This window comes from Eschscholzia californica, unplaced genomic scaffold (genome assembly GCF_041429995.1).
Source record: "Eschscholzia californica isolate CP2 unplaced genomic scaffold, dmEscCali1.0.p SCAF_4, whole genome shotgun sequence".
Lineage (NCBI taxonomy): Eukaryota > Viridiplantae > Streptophyta > Magnoliopsida > Ranunculales > Papaveraceae > Eschscholzia > Eschscholzia californica.
In genome coordinates this window covers 15920966-15941197 of record NW_028238461.1, presented here as the reverse complement: position 1 = coordinate 15941197, position 20232 = coordinate 15920966, and the positions used below count along the sequence as shown (strand labels likewise).

The following is a 20232-nucleotide window of genomic DNA, read 5'->3' as shown; positions in this document are numbered from 1 at the left end:
CCAAATGTATCCCTAATATAATCAAATTTCTGAAAACCCTTTTTCTCTCTCCACGTTTCCCTCTCCTCATCGTTTTCCCTCTTTCAGCGGAGTTTTTCTCCATTGTGTCGATCTCCTAATCTTCATTCAGGTTAGATTTTTATTCTTCTTCTTCTCATCTTCTACTTCTTCTTCTTCTTAAAACTATTTTTCAGATTATTGAAGAAAGACCGAGTTCTTTCTTTCGTCTGAGGAAATGTGAAACCATCCAGAAAAAGTAACAACTTAGAATGGATCAGAGTTTACAATAGATTGATAAAATAGGTATAAACGAGTCCCCAAATTTCAAAGTAATCAAATCAGAATTAGAGAAAACGTACCGATAATTGAGAATTTAGGGTTGATTTGATCATAAATTTGGGGTGTTTTCTCGTCGATTTCCATTGATAATGTATCGTTTTCCTTAGCCATTAAAATCTTTGCTAGAGAGAGGGACGCCCTGAAAACCTAATCGAGAAAACACATGAGTTAAGTCTCCCCACTAAATTTCAAATGTGTTGTAAGTTTAATTATGAATGCTAAACTAATACTAATTGTAACTCATCTAATACGATAAATTGAGAGAAAGATCTAAAGTAGTTTACAATCAAACAGGTGATCAAGGAATGTCTATTTCATGAGTTAAACTCAGATATCAATAAGATCCAAACAATATTAGGGTTCCTACACTAGATTTTCATTTCAAATTATAAGATTAGATCAAATAACCATGTATATATAATGTGAATAACATACCCATTGAAGAACAACCAAAACCCTAAACCCCTAAACAGAAAATCCATTGAAGAACATCAAATGATCAAACTATGGTTCAAATCAATGCAAACTAGATTTATATACAGAAAATTACTAACCTGAAATTGGATTTTCATTCGTGGAGAATAAAAGTGAAAAGAGTTGATTTGTTGGGCTAGGTTTTCATGGATTTTTCTTTTGGTTAGCTTCCCTTCCTACTGTTCCACTCAGTTCTCCCAATTCCCTCACACTCAACCTCCCAATTCCCTCACACTCAACTCCCGTAACTGTTAATACAAACTACGAAATTACTCTTGGTAATATGAAAGAATTTCAAATGATACGAACTTACGTAAGAACATTACGGTTGCAGGAAATTGGTGGCTAGAGAGAGAGAGAGAAAAAGATTAATGGCGACCAGAGGTTACGGTGCTGCGCCTGAAGAAGGGAGAGAATGCGACGAACCCTTATTGAGGAACCCTAGAATTAGCGGAGGAGGAGGAGAAGATAGTGAAATAGTTGAAAGAGTTGTGAATTACAGAGGAGAGAGTGTGATTGATAGATCAAAATATGGTGGGTGGAAATCTGCTTCTCTTATAGTTGGAGCTGAAGTTGGAGAAACAGTCGCTAATTATGGAGTCGCTTAAACCTAATCAATTATCTTACTGGTCCTCTTCATCAATCCACAGTTATAGCCGCAGCAAATGTCAACGCTTGGGCTGGTGTTAGTTGGATGCTTCCTCTTCTTTGTGCTTTTGTTGCTTATTCTTATCTTGGTCGATTTCGTACTATCTTCTTATCTTCTATCATCTATCTCTTGGATTATTACTTTCTCTCTCACTTCAATTTCAAATTCTTTGATTTCAAGACTTCTGGGACTGAGTGAAGAATCATACTGTTGGGTGATACTAATGGTGTGTTTGTTTATGTTTCCGTTTCTTAGGGACTTGGATTGTTAATTTGTGTGTTTTATATCATTTTAAGGAAAATTCTCTTTTGTGGAACTAATTACTGAATCAGCCAAATCTGTAGAGATGGTTATTAACTGTTATAGATTCAAGCAAAAGAAAATCACTGTCGATCTTACAGAGGAGCCTATTAATTTTTCCTAAAAATAAACGAGAAATTCCCGCCAAATTTTTAGGGACAAATAATAATTGTCCCAAATACGAAAGAGAGGAAATTCTTGCCAAACTTTCAGGGACAGTTAACTACTGTCCCTAACAATCGGTAATTTAGGGACAGAAAGAAACCGTCCCGAAAATAGTATTGGGGGCGGAAGGCATCTGTCGGCACAACCGTCCCAAATAGTATTTGGGACGCCTGTTTCGGCGACAGCAGAAACCGTCCCCAATAAATTATTGGGGACGATTTTGGCATTTTTGGGACGGTTTTTGCCCGTCCCAAATAGGCCTTTTTTTGTAGTGCGCGCATCTCAGACTTAGAGTCCGAGATGGCTTCAAACGCGTCTGGGGCGGCATGAAGCGTCCAACATAGTGGTAGACGCATCTGGCTATGGGACGGGACACATTTGGGACGTGCTGTCCCTAGTTCCATCCTTTTGTCCGACCCACAAAGAGACCAGTCTTGGGCTTGCCCGAGACAGGTCAATGGGTTTTGACCAAGGTTTGACTTGGGTCTTTTGAGTTTGACTCTGGATCTTGGGCCTTGACCTGAGTGGGAGTTTTTCCAACTTTTCACCGTTTTTCTTCCCGATTCCACACATATTTTTTCAAAATTGACTTGGGCCATCCGAGGGCCCAAACAGAGCTTTTCCTAAAATTGATTTTAGTAATCATTAAGGATAAAATAGATACGTGTCATTAGTTAAATTTTTCAAAAATCAAACTTAGGGTACGTATGACATGTAGATGTCAATAGTTCCTCCCTCATAGCTATTTGGAAAATAGCAACAAATTCGACCTTAGAAGCGAATCTCATACTACATTATACGTGTGAATGTGAATGCCGAAATCTAGTTTGGCCTTAGAAGTTTCGAAGAACAAAAGTGTGTCTGATGTAGAACTTAATTTAAGATTCATACGATCTACGAATCGTTGAGTTTTGGAATTAAAGTTTAGGGTCTGAAGAATCCATTGAAGAACTGAAGGATGAGGTCGTGGTTCGAGTGGGAGAAATCAATGAAGGTTTGAGGATGAAGATCTATGTGAACTAAAGAGAAACAAGAAGTTACTTAAGAAGATTAGATGTTTAAGGTTAGGAGCCATACTAAGATCTTGTCTGCTTGATTAATTCTCGCGCACATTTACTAATTACGTTTTATATCGTCAATGATTACGTTAGAGTTCACAGTAATGCATGCATGATAAAAACATAAAAGTCGCCAACAAAAATTTTGAGTAAAGCCTACCCAGATTAAGACACCTGTTGTGCCCTTGTTTATCGATGGTGGGTCTGCCTCCGCAGGGGCCATCTTTTACCTCGAGACAATACGGGTAGATCTGTGAAGAAGTCTACGCGTCTAAATGATTATGCTCAATGAGTCAGCAAAAGGGTTTTGGGTTTCGAGGCAAAAGTATGAATTTAACACTTAAACGTGTAATTCATCAACCAAAAGTTATAAGAGTATGACCAATAAAGAGTTACTCATCCAGGACGTCGGGGTTAAGGGCAGTGCCCTAGTACGCTTAACCTCGAAAAAATGGGGTCTTCGAATCGCATTATTCAAACCGGTGACGGTTTTCATTCAATAATGTGGCAAAAATTGTTTTTGATTTGATAATAAGTTTTAGGATTTTGTTTTTTCTTTTAATGTATTATGTTTATATGACTCTTAGAAAATAGTTTTCCAACCTTCGTTCGTTCAAGAAAGAACTAAACGAAACTAATTTCTTTGATTGGAACAGAATCCAAATCAAACACTCTCGAATTCAAATTAAAGAAAACGTCTGAGAGTAACCCATTCGTAATGTTCACTGCTACCTCAACGACCGAGGATAAAAGCATGATGTGATTATCCGAAAATTCTTTTCTAAACATCCATAAAAAAATTTCCTCTTTCGTAGAGATTAATAATATGGATGCATACACAACCATTCGATGACTATAGGAAAAGTTCCTCTAGATGTCGTGAATGGAGAGATCTGGTACCTCTAAGATAATCGTCTTAAGAAAGAAAAAACGAAAGGTTCTTATATTTTCGATAGATTCGTCTGTTCGAAAACATAAAGTAACTGGATTTTCTCTTCTTTAAGCAATAACTAAAGATATTATCCTTCACCGGAACTTAGGGGTTTTCATTCAATAATGTGGCAAAGATATTATCATTCACCGGTGACGGTTTTCATTCAAACTGGTATTAAGAAATATTGGGGTTTACGGGAACTTAGTTTGCATGTCGTTTGTTGCTCGTGATATGTCTTCCTCGAAACACCATTTATTTCGAAGAAGACAAGTGGGAGAATTATAAAATATCGAAGAAATTCTATCTGAGCAACAAACTGACAGTGGTATACAAATGTTAGAAATCGCGGTTCCTATCCATTCATAGTCGATAGACATGGAAAGAGAGGTAGAGATGGAAGACCTCGAAGATCCTCCCACACAAAAAACGAATTAGATTCGCAGGAGAGCCCTCAAGAAGTTGAGAGCGTCTCAAAGTTGTTCAAACCCCTCGTAGGCCTTGAAGGCTCATAGATCTGTCTCAGAGGACTAAAATCGTACTGGAGAAGAATATGACCTACGTACACAAAAGCTATGACAAAATTAGACTCCGAAATATGGCTTGGAGCCATAAGATCAGAATGGAATCCATGTCTAAAATCAAGTTTGAAACTTGGTCTATTTGCTAAGCGGAATAGTTTAAGTGAAAAACCGACAAGGATGGAATCAAGTGTTTCCCAGAGCAAGACTAGAGAAGAAGGTCGCCGAATTCTTGCTATAGACCATGAAAAGACCATATCTCAAGTCACAATGCTTAAGATCATAATGATGAATCGCAAACTTCAGAAATCTATCGAAAGATTGAAACATGCAAGTAGGAGTTGGAATCTTCGATTCAACAAAGTAATTAATAGTTGATTCTTTAAGAATGAAGAGAAATCTTGAATTTTAGAAAGTTCAAGAAGGTTAGTGGAGTGACCCAGTTTTTTTGGTCCGATATGTAGATGACATACTATAGATTGAGAACAACATTTTGATGTTAAAAACAGTTTATAATTGGCTCAATGAAATGACCACACACAAAGGTGAAAAGCTTTTGGGCATCAAAGATCTATGAGGATAGGTCGAGGAGGTGATAAGACTCGTTCAAGAAAAGATCTTGAAAAGTATAATATGAATGACTCAAATAGGGTATTTCTACCCAAGTCTCATGACACACGACTTAGCAAGATTCAACATCTGAAGGATTCTGATGAGCAAACACGCATGAGAAACGATGGTTATGCTGAAGACATAACTGACGTCTCAAAACACTTGGAGTATTTATGGTCGTCACCAATCAAATCCAGATAAGCTGATCTGGATCGCAACTGAGAAACTGTACAAAGTACTTGAGAAAGACTTATGATAAATTCTCGGTATAAAGCAAGAAAACAAAATGGTTAAAAAGTCATATGTTGCAAACTTCCAGAATAAGATTCTGATCTTGACTTGGAAGAACAGTAAGCTGGAAAAATTCCAGGAAAAGACTGTTGCAAACTTTACAAATAAAAGAAAATAGTTAAAGCTTGAGAAGCCTTAATTTAGTATTGATATACTAAAGACTATCATCCTTTAGTCAGAATGATAACCAACAAAATCCACATAAATAAGATCTACTAACTAAACTGTCACCTTAAGACTAAGTACTGGAGTCATACTAGGATCATAGGCATTAAGCTTATCTGAAAAAGCTTAGACTAGTAAATTGAGGGTATAAGGAGCTACACGGCACCTGATTAATATTGATCTCCTTGGAGAAATTACCAGTCAAGTTTGTATGATCCATGAATGTTTTCTAGTCTTCACCTCCTTATGACATATTTGTAAATTATCTAACATTGTGAAAGACAGAAATAACCTTGAGAATCAATCTGGCGCTCTCACTCTCTGCCGAACATGATTTCCCTATTTCTCTAAAACTGAACGAACTTAAGGAGATCGTTGATTCTCACTTTGATTTTCTACTATAGGTAAGAGTATTGATTCTCGGTTTTTATTTTCTAATATAGGTGAGTTTTTTATCTTCAAGAATCTCTTTTAGGTTATTGTTCTTCATTTAAGAGTTTGAAAATGACACAGTACTCTAAAATAAATGTGTTCATCAATTAACAAGGTAGATTCAAAAAGAAGATGACATAACCCTAAGTTCAGTTTCTATAGTTCACGAACCCTTTGCAATGCTTTGCAGTAGGTTTTGCGATGGTTTGCGAACCTTTACTATACCTTACAGCAATAGTTGCGATTGTTTGCAACACTTTGCAAATTATTTGCATTTTGTTGGGACCGAGATACAATGATTGGTAATGCTTTGTAACAAGGTTATAATGACTTGCAAACCTAACACATAGGATTCCTCACTGTTATTTTTGTGAAGAAGTTGATCTTGTCATTATAGCGAAAATATAACATTCTTCTATGTTAAATACCATGTTTTGATTTAAACCGCTTGAAATCGTTTGCAAAGGTCTGCAAACAGTTTTCAAGCTCTTGCAAGTTCATACAAAAGCATGGAAACCGTTTGTGATGATCTTGCAAGCCATTTGTAAGGCTTTTGAGTTTCTCGATCTCTCTAGAATTTGTTTAACAGAAAATTTGTTTAAAAAAATTAAGTTGAAAAATTCTAAAATGTCAATTTCAAAACAACACGAATTTGTTTCACAAAAATAAGCCCAAAACCCTATCAAATTTATTTAACAATTGACTTTTGAAATTCTCTCTCTAGAATCCATAACAAAACCAACCACAAAACCCTAAAAAGACAATTTAAACAAACACTAAGGAGACTCAACCATTGTAATTTGATGAAAATATCATGGAGAGTTCTGTTCGAAAAAATGGAACTCGTCCCCCTACCGTCGAGGCAAATAAACTCCCACATTTCTTTCCTTAGGGTTAGGAGGAATTTCGTTGTTAAAACAGGGGTATTATCGTCATTGAATAATAGACTAAATAAAACAAAAATTTCGTTCTTATGGATGAGTTTGATTCAAGTGGGAACTCTTGTGTATAAGCTTTCATCCTCATCCAAACCACCTCCCCCTAAACAGTGACCAAATAGGACTCTGAGAAGAACGGGTATTAGTTAGTTTGAGAGAGAAAACTGTTAGTATTAATTCTTCACAAACTAGGATTCAATTACCTCTCTCTCTCCCTATAAATACAACCCATCCCTCTCAATCTCTCCCTCCATCCAACAAACTCTTCACAAGTTCACATCACCTCCCAATTCATCAAGATGATTAGCACAAACTTCGTTAGAAACATTATTGGTATTATTGGGAATGTCATTTCCTTCTTTCTGTTTGCAGCTACAGCACCTACTTTTTACAAGATTATCATGAGAAAGTCAGTTGAGGAGTTCTCTCCCAACCCGTATTTGGCTACCATACTTAACTGTGTTTTATGGGTATTTACGGTCTCCCCATCGTACACCCACACAGCATTCTTGTCACCCATCACAAAAGTCTTTTAGCGACTAAGTTATAATAACGGCAATCATAACCCCCCCAATGTTTAGTTCATACATAGTATTTTTCTGGTTTCCTCCAATGTCTCAATTTTATCTCCTCATTTTGGTCACTCTCATACTTTGAGGTATATAATAATAAAAGTTACATTTTTTATACGTAAAATGAATTAACTAAACTCATAAAATAAATATTGAAGAATTTTATCATGAAAGTTACACGCCAAGAGAAATTATGTGACTATCATTTGTAATGTGTGAACTTTAAGAAAATGAAATGAATATGTAGTGAAAAAGTTAAGCTATCAGTATTTAGTGAATTAACAAGATTCAAACTTTAGGTTTTGTAGTAAAGAGACACGTACACAACTATCATATATGGACTTTATTGCATGCTCATTCGATTGGATACATATAGATGACCAACTTTTATTTAACTTGTTAATAGTCTCACGACACTTCACCATTCTTTTCCACGAAACAAATAAATGCATATAGAAGACATTTTATTGGTATAACATGACACTTGCTTTTAAACCACATGGTAGAACAACACTTTCAACAAAAAAAAACATGTACCAGTTGAAGTCCCCCAATGTCAATATATAAATTTTAAGGACTAATAAGAAGAAATTCCGAGTTAACATGGAGATCGATAAATTTATTTTTGCTCTTATACCATGTTGAAGAATGTATGTATGCGTTAATAATTAGCTTAATTACCTCATTTACTTTTTGTCTAACTTTTTGTAACGACATTGTCTCCATTGGTGAATTGCATCTAACCAAACTTAATTTTTAACTACAAACCAAGCTACATTCTCTTGTATCCGTGTGATTTCTTTGGCACCTGATTAATATTGATCTCCTTAAAGAAATTACCAGTCAAGTTTGTATGATCCATTAATGTTTTCTAGTCTTCACCTCCTTATGACATATTTGTAAATTATCTAACATTGTGAAAGACAAAAATAACCTTGAGAATCAATCTGGCGCTCTCACTCTCTGCCGAACATGATTTCCCTATTTCTCTAAAACTGAACGAACTTAAGGAGATCGTTGATTCTCACTTTGATTTTGATTTTCTACTATAGGTAAGAGTATTGACTCTCGGTTTTTATTTTCTAATATAGGTGAGTTTTTGATCTTCAAGAATCTCTTTTAGGTTATTGTTCTTCATGTAAGAGTTTGAAAATGACACAGTACTCTAAAATAAATGTGTTCATCAATTAACGTTGAAGGTAGATTCAAAAAGAAGATAACATAACCCTAAGTTCAGTTTCTATAGTTCACGAACCCTTTGCAATGCTTTGCAGTAGGTTTTGCGATGGTTTGCGAACCTTTACTATACCTTACAGCAATAGTTGCGATTGTTTGCAACGCTTTGCAAATTATTTGCATTTTGTTGGGACCGAGATACAATGATTGGTAATGCTTTGTAACAAGGTTATAATGACTTGCAAACCTAACACATAGGATTCCTCACTGTTATTTTTGTGAAGAAGTTGATCTTGTCATTATAGCGAAAATATAACATTCTTCTATGTTAAATACCAATGTTTTGATTTAAACCGCTTGAAATCGTTTGCAAAGCTCTTGCAAATACTTTCTACAAGATTATTAAGAGAAAATCCGTTGAGGAGTTCTCTCCCAACCCGTATTTGGCTACCATACTTAACTGTGTTTTATGGGTATATTATGGTCTCCCCATCGTACACCCACACAACATTCTTGTCACCACCATTAACAGTGTTGGTTTCGTCATTGAACTCATCTACATCATCATCTATTACCTCTACTCCAACAAGAAACAGAGATGTTATGTTCTTAAAGTCTTAGCTCTCGAAGCTGTTTTCTATGCTCTTGTCGTTGGTTTCACACTTGGCTTCGCTCACACTACCGATAAGAGAACTTTGATTGTTGGTATTTTCTGTCTAATCTTCAACATACTAATGTACGCCATGCCTCTTGACATTATCCGCTTGGTTGTTCGTACTAAGAGCGTCGAGTATATGCCCTTTTTCCTCTTACTTGCTAACTTTGTCAATGGTGGTATCTGGTTGACCTATGCTTTGCTCCGCTTTGATCTCTTCGTCACAGTAAGTCACCAATTTTACATTATATTCCTTAGTTAATTAATTTTAAAGTTCTGTGATTTCATATGTAATATAGACTTCAGTATCATTGAGTATTTGACATAAAATTCGTTTTTGTAGATAAGTAATGGCTCTGGAGCAGTTCTTGGTGCAATCCAGCTGATAGTTTATGCAATATATTATAAATCAACACCAAAACGTGTGGAGAACAAGCCAACCAACAATGTAGAGCTATCCTCGGTTGTACGCCCTGAAGTTTAGAAGATGCATGAACTTTCTAGCTATTCTTTTGGTCTTCGATAGATAGATATATTTTTCTTTTCAATATTGAGTTAGAATTTAGTCTATTCGTCCAGTTCAGTCATGTTTGGTTTAGTTTTGTTTGATTTTGAGAAGAAATATGTTCGATTGTGCTTTTCCTAGCTTGGTTTTATTTAAATCAATTTATGTTAATTTTATTTGTTTATCTATTCGAGTTGCTTGAATATAAAGTTTAAGATGAGGGTTTAAATCTTTAAACAATACACAGTTAGGAACAATCATCTCTCATGAAACAAATTAAAACTCCAATACGGGACATCTCACGTTTAATAAAAGACTAATAACTATAGCCATCAATTCACGAGTTCCTAAAAACTATATAATACTCAATCGGCAAAATGAGTTCACTCTAATTCTGGTTTAAGTTTATACAATAGTAGAATCTAGCTCCTTTGTAGTATCTTAAGCTTTATGCAGTTATTTGTCACGTTAAGAAAAGAAGCTTGAGAAATTAGGGTTTTGTCTACAAAATATGGAGGAAATAAGGATTAGCCGGGGGGGTATTTTCGTCATGGACCATACAAGCTGAAACATAATGCAACTTCAATAGTATTTATGGGGTTAGGGATATATAATAGATGTTATGGAAAACGAGGGTCTAATACTTACATAAAAGTTGGGTCAATGTCCTAACCTCCCAAAAAACGTAGAAGATGCATGGGGTTAGAAAGATGTGGGATTTAGTCCTAACCTTAAAAAAACAAGTCTAGAAGATGCCCGTATAATCCTGTTTTAGCAAATAAAATATAAGATTTCTACTAAAAGTAAGATTCGATAGGAATTAAGATTTTTTGTTCTGTTTTAGTTACCAAAAATCCTAAGACTCTTGAATTTTAAGAATTCCCGAGTCCAAAATTTTTATTAGACCAAAATTGCACCCTACCCCTTAAGATTTATTACGATTTTAGATTATTAAACTCAATTTTCAAACTTAAAATCAACCCAAAATTTGTTTTTCTATAAAATTATTGTTTCAAAAAGGGAAATGATAAAGTTACAAAAGATTTTGACAAAAAATGGTTCCCAGCTGATGTGGCGGGTGTGGTTTCAAACTTTGACCAAATCTAGGCCGTTGAGAGATGAAAATCACAACCGCCACATCAGTTGGGAACTTTTTTTTGTCAAAATCTTTTGTGATTCTAGCATCTCTCAATCAAAATATGTTTGTGTTCAAAGGTCTTTTTTTTCGGAAACTGTTTTTTTTTTCCTCGAAATTGTTTACCTATCAAGTTAATTTCTTTTTCTTTTTTTGTATTTGAGGTTTTTTAAAGTAAAAATACGTTTGTGAAGAGTTGACAATTTTTATCCAAATAGTAATCCCGCTTGAGTGATGTATCTCAGGATTCCTGAAAAAAAAAACTAAAGAAAGAGAGACCGCGAAGAAACAACTTAAAACTCCAATACAATTAGACATCAATCCCAAGTTCTCAAAACTATAAAACTTATATAAGATCTAGGAAATCAGTTCTACAGTACCATACTTGCGTAGAATTTGAGACGAAAGAGGAAGAAGACTTACTCTAATTTGACATTAAAAAGAGTTGTTTGGTCATACATGAAGATTTATCATTTATTTGTTACCGTTGGAGGGGTAAATCCAACTACATTTGAAAGAGAGATATCTTCAGTTATGCATTTCTTGCAGGAGGGTAATCCAAACAACCCTTATAAAAATTGGCTTTTGGTATAGGAAGAGCACTATTTAGTAAAGGCAGTGCGCTAGAAAGGTCAATTTATGTATTTGCTCTTCCTTTACTAAATTAGTTTAGGGAGGGCGTTATAAGGATCATTTAATAAATAATGTCAAAATAGAAGGACTTAGATAAAAATTAATAATAAATCTAATATTTTATTCACTTGTAGTTTCTCTCACATAAACAACCAAATCCTAATATCGTCACTACTATCAACATCACCATTAGTGCAAAAAACTTGCAAAGTTTACCATCACTATAGTCTTAGTTTCGAGCTTTTAATGGTGCCTCAAGATCTCATGGATGAGGAACCACCGTTAATGAAGGAGGCAACCTACGTCAAGAAAGAAGATTTATTTGACTTAAACAAGAAAGAAGATTTATTTGACTTAAACAAGAAAGAAGATTTATTTGACTTAAACGTAGACATCGACTTAAACGAAACCATCGACTTAAACAAGGACATCGACTTAAACGAAGTTATCGAATTAAACAAAGACATTTATAATGAAGATAATATGTCTCTGGTAAAGAAATATCATTTTCTTGTCCTCCTCTATGGTTGTACAAACGATTTAGGGTTTTAGGTCGTTTTTTTGGTAAAGAATTTTCGGTTGGATCGACTGAAAAAGACAACAAATTTCGGTAGGGTCGGCTGAAAAAGACAACAAATTTCGGTCTTAACGGCTGAAAAAGATGACAAATTTCGGTTGGATCGATTGAAAAAGATAACAAATTTCGGTCGGTCCCGCTGAAAATAGTAATAAATTTCGGTTGAGATGGTTGAAATTAGACTGTTTTTTCAACCGCTCTGGCCGAATTTTTTTAAAATTTTCAGTTGGTATTCATGAATTTTTATTTATGCTAAGCGAGATTTCTTTTATGTAAATGTCGCTTATATATTTTTCGAGTTACATCCTTGTTTGTATTCTTCATTGCAATATTGATACTTGAAATCTTCAAAAGTTACTTTAATTAGTGTTAAAACTCAAAAAATCTATGGAGAAATCAAGCAATAACAAGAATTACAAACTCTCTATGGAGATGACTGTTGTGTTAGTCATCTAGGGCTTAGGTCGAACAGGATTCTCTCTTCTCTCTCGAAGGTTTTTAGTCGAACAGGAGGATACTCTCTTCTCTCTCTTTTGGTTCAATATAGTTTGATGGGAGGGACCAAAGTATAAATCTGGAATATTTAAAAAAAATGTCTATCCCTCCCTATTCTAAAAAGAGTGCTCTCCCTATCTAATGCACTGCCTTTTCTAAAAAATGCTCTTCCTATACCAAAACCCTAAAAATTTGACGATTCTATACTTTCTCAGTATTTTTATTCGGACAATGGGTAAACATGACAAAAAGTAAGGATAGAGTAGCGCTGGTGCAATAGGAAACAGTGAGGGCAAATTTAGTTTCTACTCGGTGATTTTGTTGAGTTATTGTAAGCATACAACAATGCCAACAAAATTTTGAATTTGATGAAACCCTCTAAAATACTTTTGGTGTGGAAAAAATGCGAAATCTAGATCCATCTCAAGTCCCACAAATATTTTCCTTTAAAAATTTCTCGTCATAATGTTCCACAAAAAGTAGTTTTTTAATAGTTGCAGCGAATCATCTTTTCCACTATCCGTTGTATGAACTCAAGCACTAAACAAAAATAACCAAGACAAACAAATTTCATAGCAATTTGAAGAAGAAATTTGAGAAGATTAATGCCAAAACATTTGAGAGAATATCAAAATTGTGGAGAAAATCAACAGATTTGTAAAAGAGGAAGTATAAAACAATTTGCATACTAGGGATGAAGCTTTCCTTCCTCTACAAACTTGAAAGGCTCTGATACCATGAGAGAATCCCTAAATACGTCTAATGATAAAAGAAGAAAAGTTGAAAAAGTGAGAACAACCATTAGCGGGGGCTAGAATTTCATTAGATTGAAGTTTGGTTACAAGAGTTCTAGCGAAACACATAAGAAATAGTAGAGTACAGAAGACCCAAAATCTCTTAAAACAGGAATGACTAAACTATCCAAAACTAATATACATACATACATACATACATACATACATACATACATACATATATATATATATATATATATATATATATATATATATATATATATATATATATATATATACACACAATATCACATCATGTTGTAAGCGGAACCTCCGGTATCATATACCTAACACTAGGTTGTTTGTATATCAAGACAAAACTGATAACGAACTAGATGAACAAAAAAATTACCTTAAATCGCTTCCTTAGACTAAATTGATTGCTTTCTCCCCAAGAATTACCTTAAATCGCTCCCTTAGACTAAATTGAATCGCTCCTGTACTCAAGACACCCGAATAATCCACTTGATCTTCCGCTCGTTACGTTAGCTAGAACCAAATCGACCCCCATCTTTAGCGGCGATAGTGAAAAACTCCTTTAGACTAGATAAGCTTCAGAATCATCCATTTTTCTATCTTTTGCTTAATGTAGCGAGAGAGACAAAAAGCTGATCAGAGTTTCCACCCCTATTTTTGTTACAATCATCTCCTATTATTCATATTATAGAGACTTCTAAAGTAAGACCCAATTAAATTAGGTTTGCAAAAAGAACCATAAAAGAAAAGCAAATCTGGTCTAGGATTTCCCATAGATGTGGCCAACCAGGGGTTCCATTTTGAATGGGACTCGCCGGGTCGGCCCAACATCACCCATGGTGTATGGCCCGGCCTTATGAGGTGGGCCTTAGGCATGGCGAGGGCCATGTGCCTGAACACACCATCTTGGTCGTGACGCTTGGCCCGGGCATTGTGCTACCTTTGCCTGGCTCCCAACCCGGCCTTTGGATACTTCTAGCAGGAACTGGTCCACATATTTTATCTCATTCACACTCTAGTCAAGTCCTCTGATCGAGTTAACACTCTTCTGTATAACCCATTGTAGGATCCAGTCGTTTTTTAGCCGCAAGTTATCTGAGTGAGTCACATAGCGTAGTTGGTTTCCCGTTAAACATTACGATCCCTAAAATCACCACCAGACTTAATGACCTTCATCATTTGTCTCATCCAACAAATTGAGCGCGTTTTCATCTTCATCGAAGAACATTTCCTACGATATATATACATATATGAACCGGAAAACAAAAAAAGTCGAAATTTTAGTAATTTGCCTAAATATGAGTAATAATTTAAATGTTTATTGAATTTGCCAAATGTAAGTTATTTTCTTGTGAATGAAAATCATGTGGGTTTCTTGAGAGCTCCAGTCACCTGTCCTCAAACAATGCAATTTGTTACCATCTTCGCTCTTCATCCTGGTAGGAAAAGTCTTTTCCTGTCTCATGCAGAATGGCATCACAAATAGTCTTGTTTTGGACTTTCTATTGAACTCGAAATCCCTTACCTTAGCCACTTACGTTTTGCCCATGGCAGTGTGGTCTTCAATGGTGCTGACTTAGAACAAATCAAAGCTCTAAAATATATTCTTCATTCATTTTAATCCATTACCCACCTCAAATAAATAAGAAAAAGAACAAAGTCAGACGCATTCCCTAACTCCAACCATTGTTATCTAGGCTAAACGCCCTCAGTCGTCAACTGGAGCAAGCTTGGGCTTAGGTTACTCAAGCTCGGGTTCAAGTAGACCAACATGACCGCATGTTAATTTATTCCTCATAAGATTGGTGGAGAAGTTCAGTTTCTCTATTTGCGACCACCTTGGTTCCCTTGTGTAGCTTCAACTCCTTTTCTTTCATTTAATTTTTCTTTGGTTCAGCGAAATGTCTTTTCTAATAAATATATACATTGACAAAATGCCTTTTCCGTGCTAGAAGAGCATGATAACAATATACTGATGTGACGGTGCTATTGTGACCTGATAAATCTCTCACAAAAGAGTGAATGAAATAATCAGATTACTTTTTGTACGTAGGGCGAATATTCGAGCACAAGAAATACTTTTTTTTTTTATTTCTTTAATAATAATATGTCATTCTATATTTATTGAACTCAAAATAATTTGAAGTACAATTGACTACTCCTAGATTTTATGGAAGTACAACTTGAAGTAATTGCTAGTACTAACTTTCTTTAAGTTTAATTAATCAAAATAAGAAGTACATTTGTAAATACTTGCCTTAGGTTTCTTGGTTATTACATAGCTTGGGTCTTGGTTTCTTTCTTTGTATTTACTTTAGTGGAGTGAAGTAACTAACCAAAAACAAGATATATAGTACAAGTCAAGGAAACACACTTAAACATATTTCATCAATTAGATAATCATCCTTAACTTTCACTCGTTAAGCACACTAAAACAAAAACAAACCACCAATGTTCTTAGTGTTAACTTATTAGTATACACAAATATCGTATAACACTAATCCATGCGAAGCTCCTTCACGAGCTTTTCAAACATATATACACTACTAGCAATCACACCTAAAACAAAAATCAATTACCACTTAAAGCTAATGGCTTCGAAATAAAGATTTTCCACCAAACCAGCTGCACAAATTCTCGCAACCTCGTGCCTCAACTTTTTTGGTCCACAAACTACAACCCCCACATTTGAGTCCTTACAGTTGAACAGTATGTCTGAAAGACGAAGAAACAAAAGAACCTTGTGAATTAAGACTGGGATTAATAATAGCGTTGCGAAATTTATATGTATACATATATTTTTGATATACTTGATAAATTAAGGAGAAAATGGAGTACAAGCTGCTTACTCTTGAGATCGGGTCGTTCACCGTAATGCACGTTTGTTACTTGGTCAAGGGGTAGGCTAGGACCACTTTCAACTTCTTGCTCAAAATTTTTGGGTTGCAACTCAGGAGAAGACGTTGGTGTGTTTATATCCATACTGCGGATCTGATTTGCGTCAATGAGTTGTTGTTTCTTGTTCCATAGAAAAGCCACACTAGCTACGATAAATATACATATACATACGAAAAACATGTCCCATAGAGCTCTTCCAGAGTAATGATATATTTTTTCGGTGTTTTTGTCGATTGGGTATATGTGATACCTAGTAAGGATGCATAAGAAAAGGATGAAAGAAGCAAATGAAGAAGCTATTATTGCACCAAGCCAAAGCCAGCTATTTGGACCTAGAATTGGAGTAATGGGTGCATCGTCTACATTGGGTTTGAACCAAATAGTCTGAGTACTGAGATTCTTTGTGCTTTCAGCTTTCTGATCTTCTTTAGTGATATAGGCTTTGATCTGCAAATCTATGCTAGAAATGTCCCAACCAGGTGACCCAGAAGTTGGAAGTAAGAGGTCAAGCAAGGCAAGATCAGAGGAATTCTTGAAGGCACATATAAGGATTAGCTTAGGAATATTTGCGTATTTTGATGTATTTTTCCTATGAATGACTTCTTTGATAATAGAGATCATTGGTGTGATTCCTACACCTCCGCTCACCATTACTAGCACGTCGTGCCTGCACCGTGCAATCCATAAAATATTAGTTAAACAAACTATTGTTCTAATACACATTAACTTCGTAAAGTACAGAGTCTATTCAAACCTTAGGAAATGAGAAGTAGAAGGCCCATATGGTCCTTCAATGGAGACATCAAGGCGGTCCAAAGAAGAACTTGATGACGATGAGAGGCTATGGTACAGTTTTCTGCTCCAATCTCCTCCACATTTGATAACAACGCTTAGTCTATCTGGTTCCAAGTTAGAATTGGAGCTAATAGTAAAAGGGTGCCATTGAAGCTTTGACAAGCTAGGCACATTGATAAATACCATGCTTGTAGGACTATAACTTAGCTCTGAAATATAAATAAGAATCATAGATCCTTAATTAATATAATTATTTGAAAGACATCCACAGCGTACATAAAAATCATCCACGGTGTACCTGTGCTTTTGGAGAAGTTTAATTCAACGGTTTCGCAAGGTAAAATTCTAGCAGAAATCAGTCTAACCGTCTGTCTTGATTGCAAATATCTCAGATAACGGTCAATCAAGAAGAGGAAAACACCAGGGAGGATAGTGCAGAAGTAAGCTATCCCAACATGGAGTAGGTAGAAGAAGAGATAGAGAGTGTAGAGTTGATGAGTATAGAAGAAAACTTCAAACATTTTACGGCGTACACGAGTCATGCTTCCAACCCACAACACTAAGGATATAACGAAAGCGATTTCTCCAGCAACATTTGATACATAAGTTCTGCTCCATTCAAGAGCCTGCATCATCCACCCAAATTAAGTTAGCATGTCTGAGCCAAGCTAGAGAAGTCTCAAGACCAAAAATACAATCAGAGTACTCCTCAAATCATCGCCAATCGGTTTGAATTACGTACATCCACCATCTGATTGACCATTCCCCAGTAGATAAAGAAACCTATGCTATGTGCCGCGAAGAGGAAATTGGAGAGATGTCCAAGCCAAATATGATATTTGATACTTGACTCGGATGTTAATCCCAGCAATGGTAAGATCGATGATCCCCGAGTCACGGGGAAGAACAGAAATGCCCATGCTATGTTACCAATGTACCCAAGTCTGAGAGACACACTTCGAAACTTGGCTTTCCCACTACATGTGAATTGAAAACCTCCAATGTTAAATTAGAACTAGAGAGGAATTTCATCTACTAGATACTGTAACTTACTTTATCGTATAAAATAGATGAAAGGCTAATACTTACTCCATAATTTTGTTCATATGGGGGTACTTGATGCCAAGATACATGTAATTCCCCATGGACCAGGCCAAGAGGGCAATAAACATGGCTAAAAACATCAACTCCAATAGCGTAACGATCCCTAGAGGGGATTTTGCATGTACCGGCATTCTCCAGAGCGCAAGACGATGAGGGCTATAACCACAAGTCCACAACAACCATTGTATGAGAAAACAACTTCATATATGTAACCTAGTACACTTTATTCGGATTGATAAAAATGAAGTAATACCTTTGGTTGTAATTTTGGTCTTTGGATCCTAAGTGGAGGTAAAAACAACCAAATGTAGCGACAAACATCACCGGGAAGGTGAAGAGCATAAGATTTGTGCCTTCAACATACAGAAAATAAGTATTATTACTTAACCCTAGCCATAAAAGAAAGTTTAAACATGATATATCAAGTTATCTTAGGTAGTGATGATTTCATAACTGAAAGAAGATAACAAGTTACAAACTACGTGGGAATGATCCTAACGAACCGCAATAACATACCAAAAGCTACCCATGAACTGACCTTGTTCGCCGATGAATTTGGTGTTGAACTTGGCTGAGAGTTTGGGTCGCCATGTAAATTTATATGGTTTTGTTGGCAGCATAACCCAAATGAAGAGCCACCCAATAAAAACTATCAAAAAAATAGCCCTTAGTGCTGCTTGAACCTTCTTCGTAGATGTCAAGCCTCCATGAACAGCTGTTCGGGAAGGAGATCGGTTAGAATTCCTTGAATCCATTGTCTATTTGTGTTTCAGTTTAATTACTAACAAACTTATGAAGCTCTTCTATCTTGTGTTTGTGTATTTATAGAGGATAGAGAGTGTAATATATGTAGGTTTAGCAAAACAAGAGATCATGAAAGAGGAGTAAGTTGACTTGTACTTTTGCATATTCCAGAATACATTAGAAGATCGATACTAATTCAACTAGTAACGTTTTAATTTATGCAAGATATTGTACTATGGTTTTTCTGTCTAGGAGCATAGAAACATAGTATAGAAAGGTCTTTCTTGTACAAAATTGGCATAGAATAGCTATCAGGAGATTAAAAAATAAATAGTTAGAAAAAAGGGAGATAAAAAAAACTTTACATTCTTCCTCTTTTTTACAAAAAAAAAACGGGAAATGAATGGCAGAGCCACAAAAAGAGGGGCTATGGGTGAAAGACATAACATCTCACCGTAGCAGTTTTTGATATTGTCTTCGCTTATAACCCCCGACCCCAGTCCATGGATATGGGGTTTTGTTTCTGGCAAAGGCTATCCACCCAGAAGGCCTAGACACTTACGAGGTTTGAGCATACAACCAGTGGCGAGGCCAGAAATTTTTATATGTGTGGGCACGTTTTAGTTAATGTTAATGGAAGAATTGCATAATATACGATCAGGTAAGAATCAAATAACAAATTCTCAATAAAATTTTAGTTATAGTTAAGACATTTCATGGTAATTTTGACGTATAACAAGTTATATCTGTAATTTTCTCACCAATATGGTTCAGGGATCTTTCCCCCAACTAGATCCCAAAAAAATTTAAAACAGAAAACAAAGAGAAGGAGATGAAGAGATAGTGGTGAAGATTAAGATGAAACGATGGAGAAGACGATGAAAAGGAAGTGATTGTAATGGAAGAAAAGATGAAAATCGAGTTTTCTTTCTAATACTAGCATGTTTACTATGACAAATCTAATGAACGAATAGAAAAGACAAGTTTGAATTCCAAAATACAAGTCAAAGAAAAATCTTACAAGATTAAGATGTTAGAGGTTAGTTAATCTCCACTGGACTATTTTAATAAGCCGATCATTTTGAGGAGGTCAAAGTTGAATTAGCCCAATTAGTAAGAACCAATTAAGCCCAACATTGCCTTCACAAGGTACTTTTTACAAGCAATCATTTTAAACCAAACATTTTGAGGAGGTCAGTTAATCTCCACTGGACTATTTTACTAAGCCGATCATTTTGAGGAGGTCAAAGTTGAATTAGCCCAATTAGTAAGAACCAATTAAGCCCAACATTGCCTTC

General features: G+C 35.5%; 1 protein-coding gene and 1 pseudogene across 1 annotated transcript; one reads left to right on the top strand and one right to left on the bottom strand.

Moving 5' to 3' along the window:
- Positions 1-7174: 7174 nt before the first annotated feature.
- Positions 7175-9762, top strand: LOC147543171 (bidirectional sugar transporter SWEET6a pseudogene; annotated as a pseudogene).
- Positions 9763-15725: 5963 nt separating this feature from the next.
- LOC147543170 (ferric reduction oxidase 4-like) lies at positions 15726-18945 on the bottom strand. The gene is made up of 8 exons (XM_086635392.1): positions 18707-18945; positions 18444-18543; positions 18210-18346; positions 17829-18063; positions 17385-17712; positions 17046-17295; positions 16243-16958; positions 15726-16108 (listed from the first exon to the last, which is right to left on the bottom strand). The coding sequence occupies exons 1-8, from the start codon at positions 18943-18945 to the stop codon at positions 15969-15971; spliced, it is 2145 nt and encodes a 714-aa protein (XP_086491518.1). The 3' UTR covers positions 15726-15968.
- Between the last annotated feature and the right edge of the window lie 1287 nt (positions 18946-20232).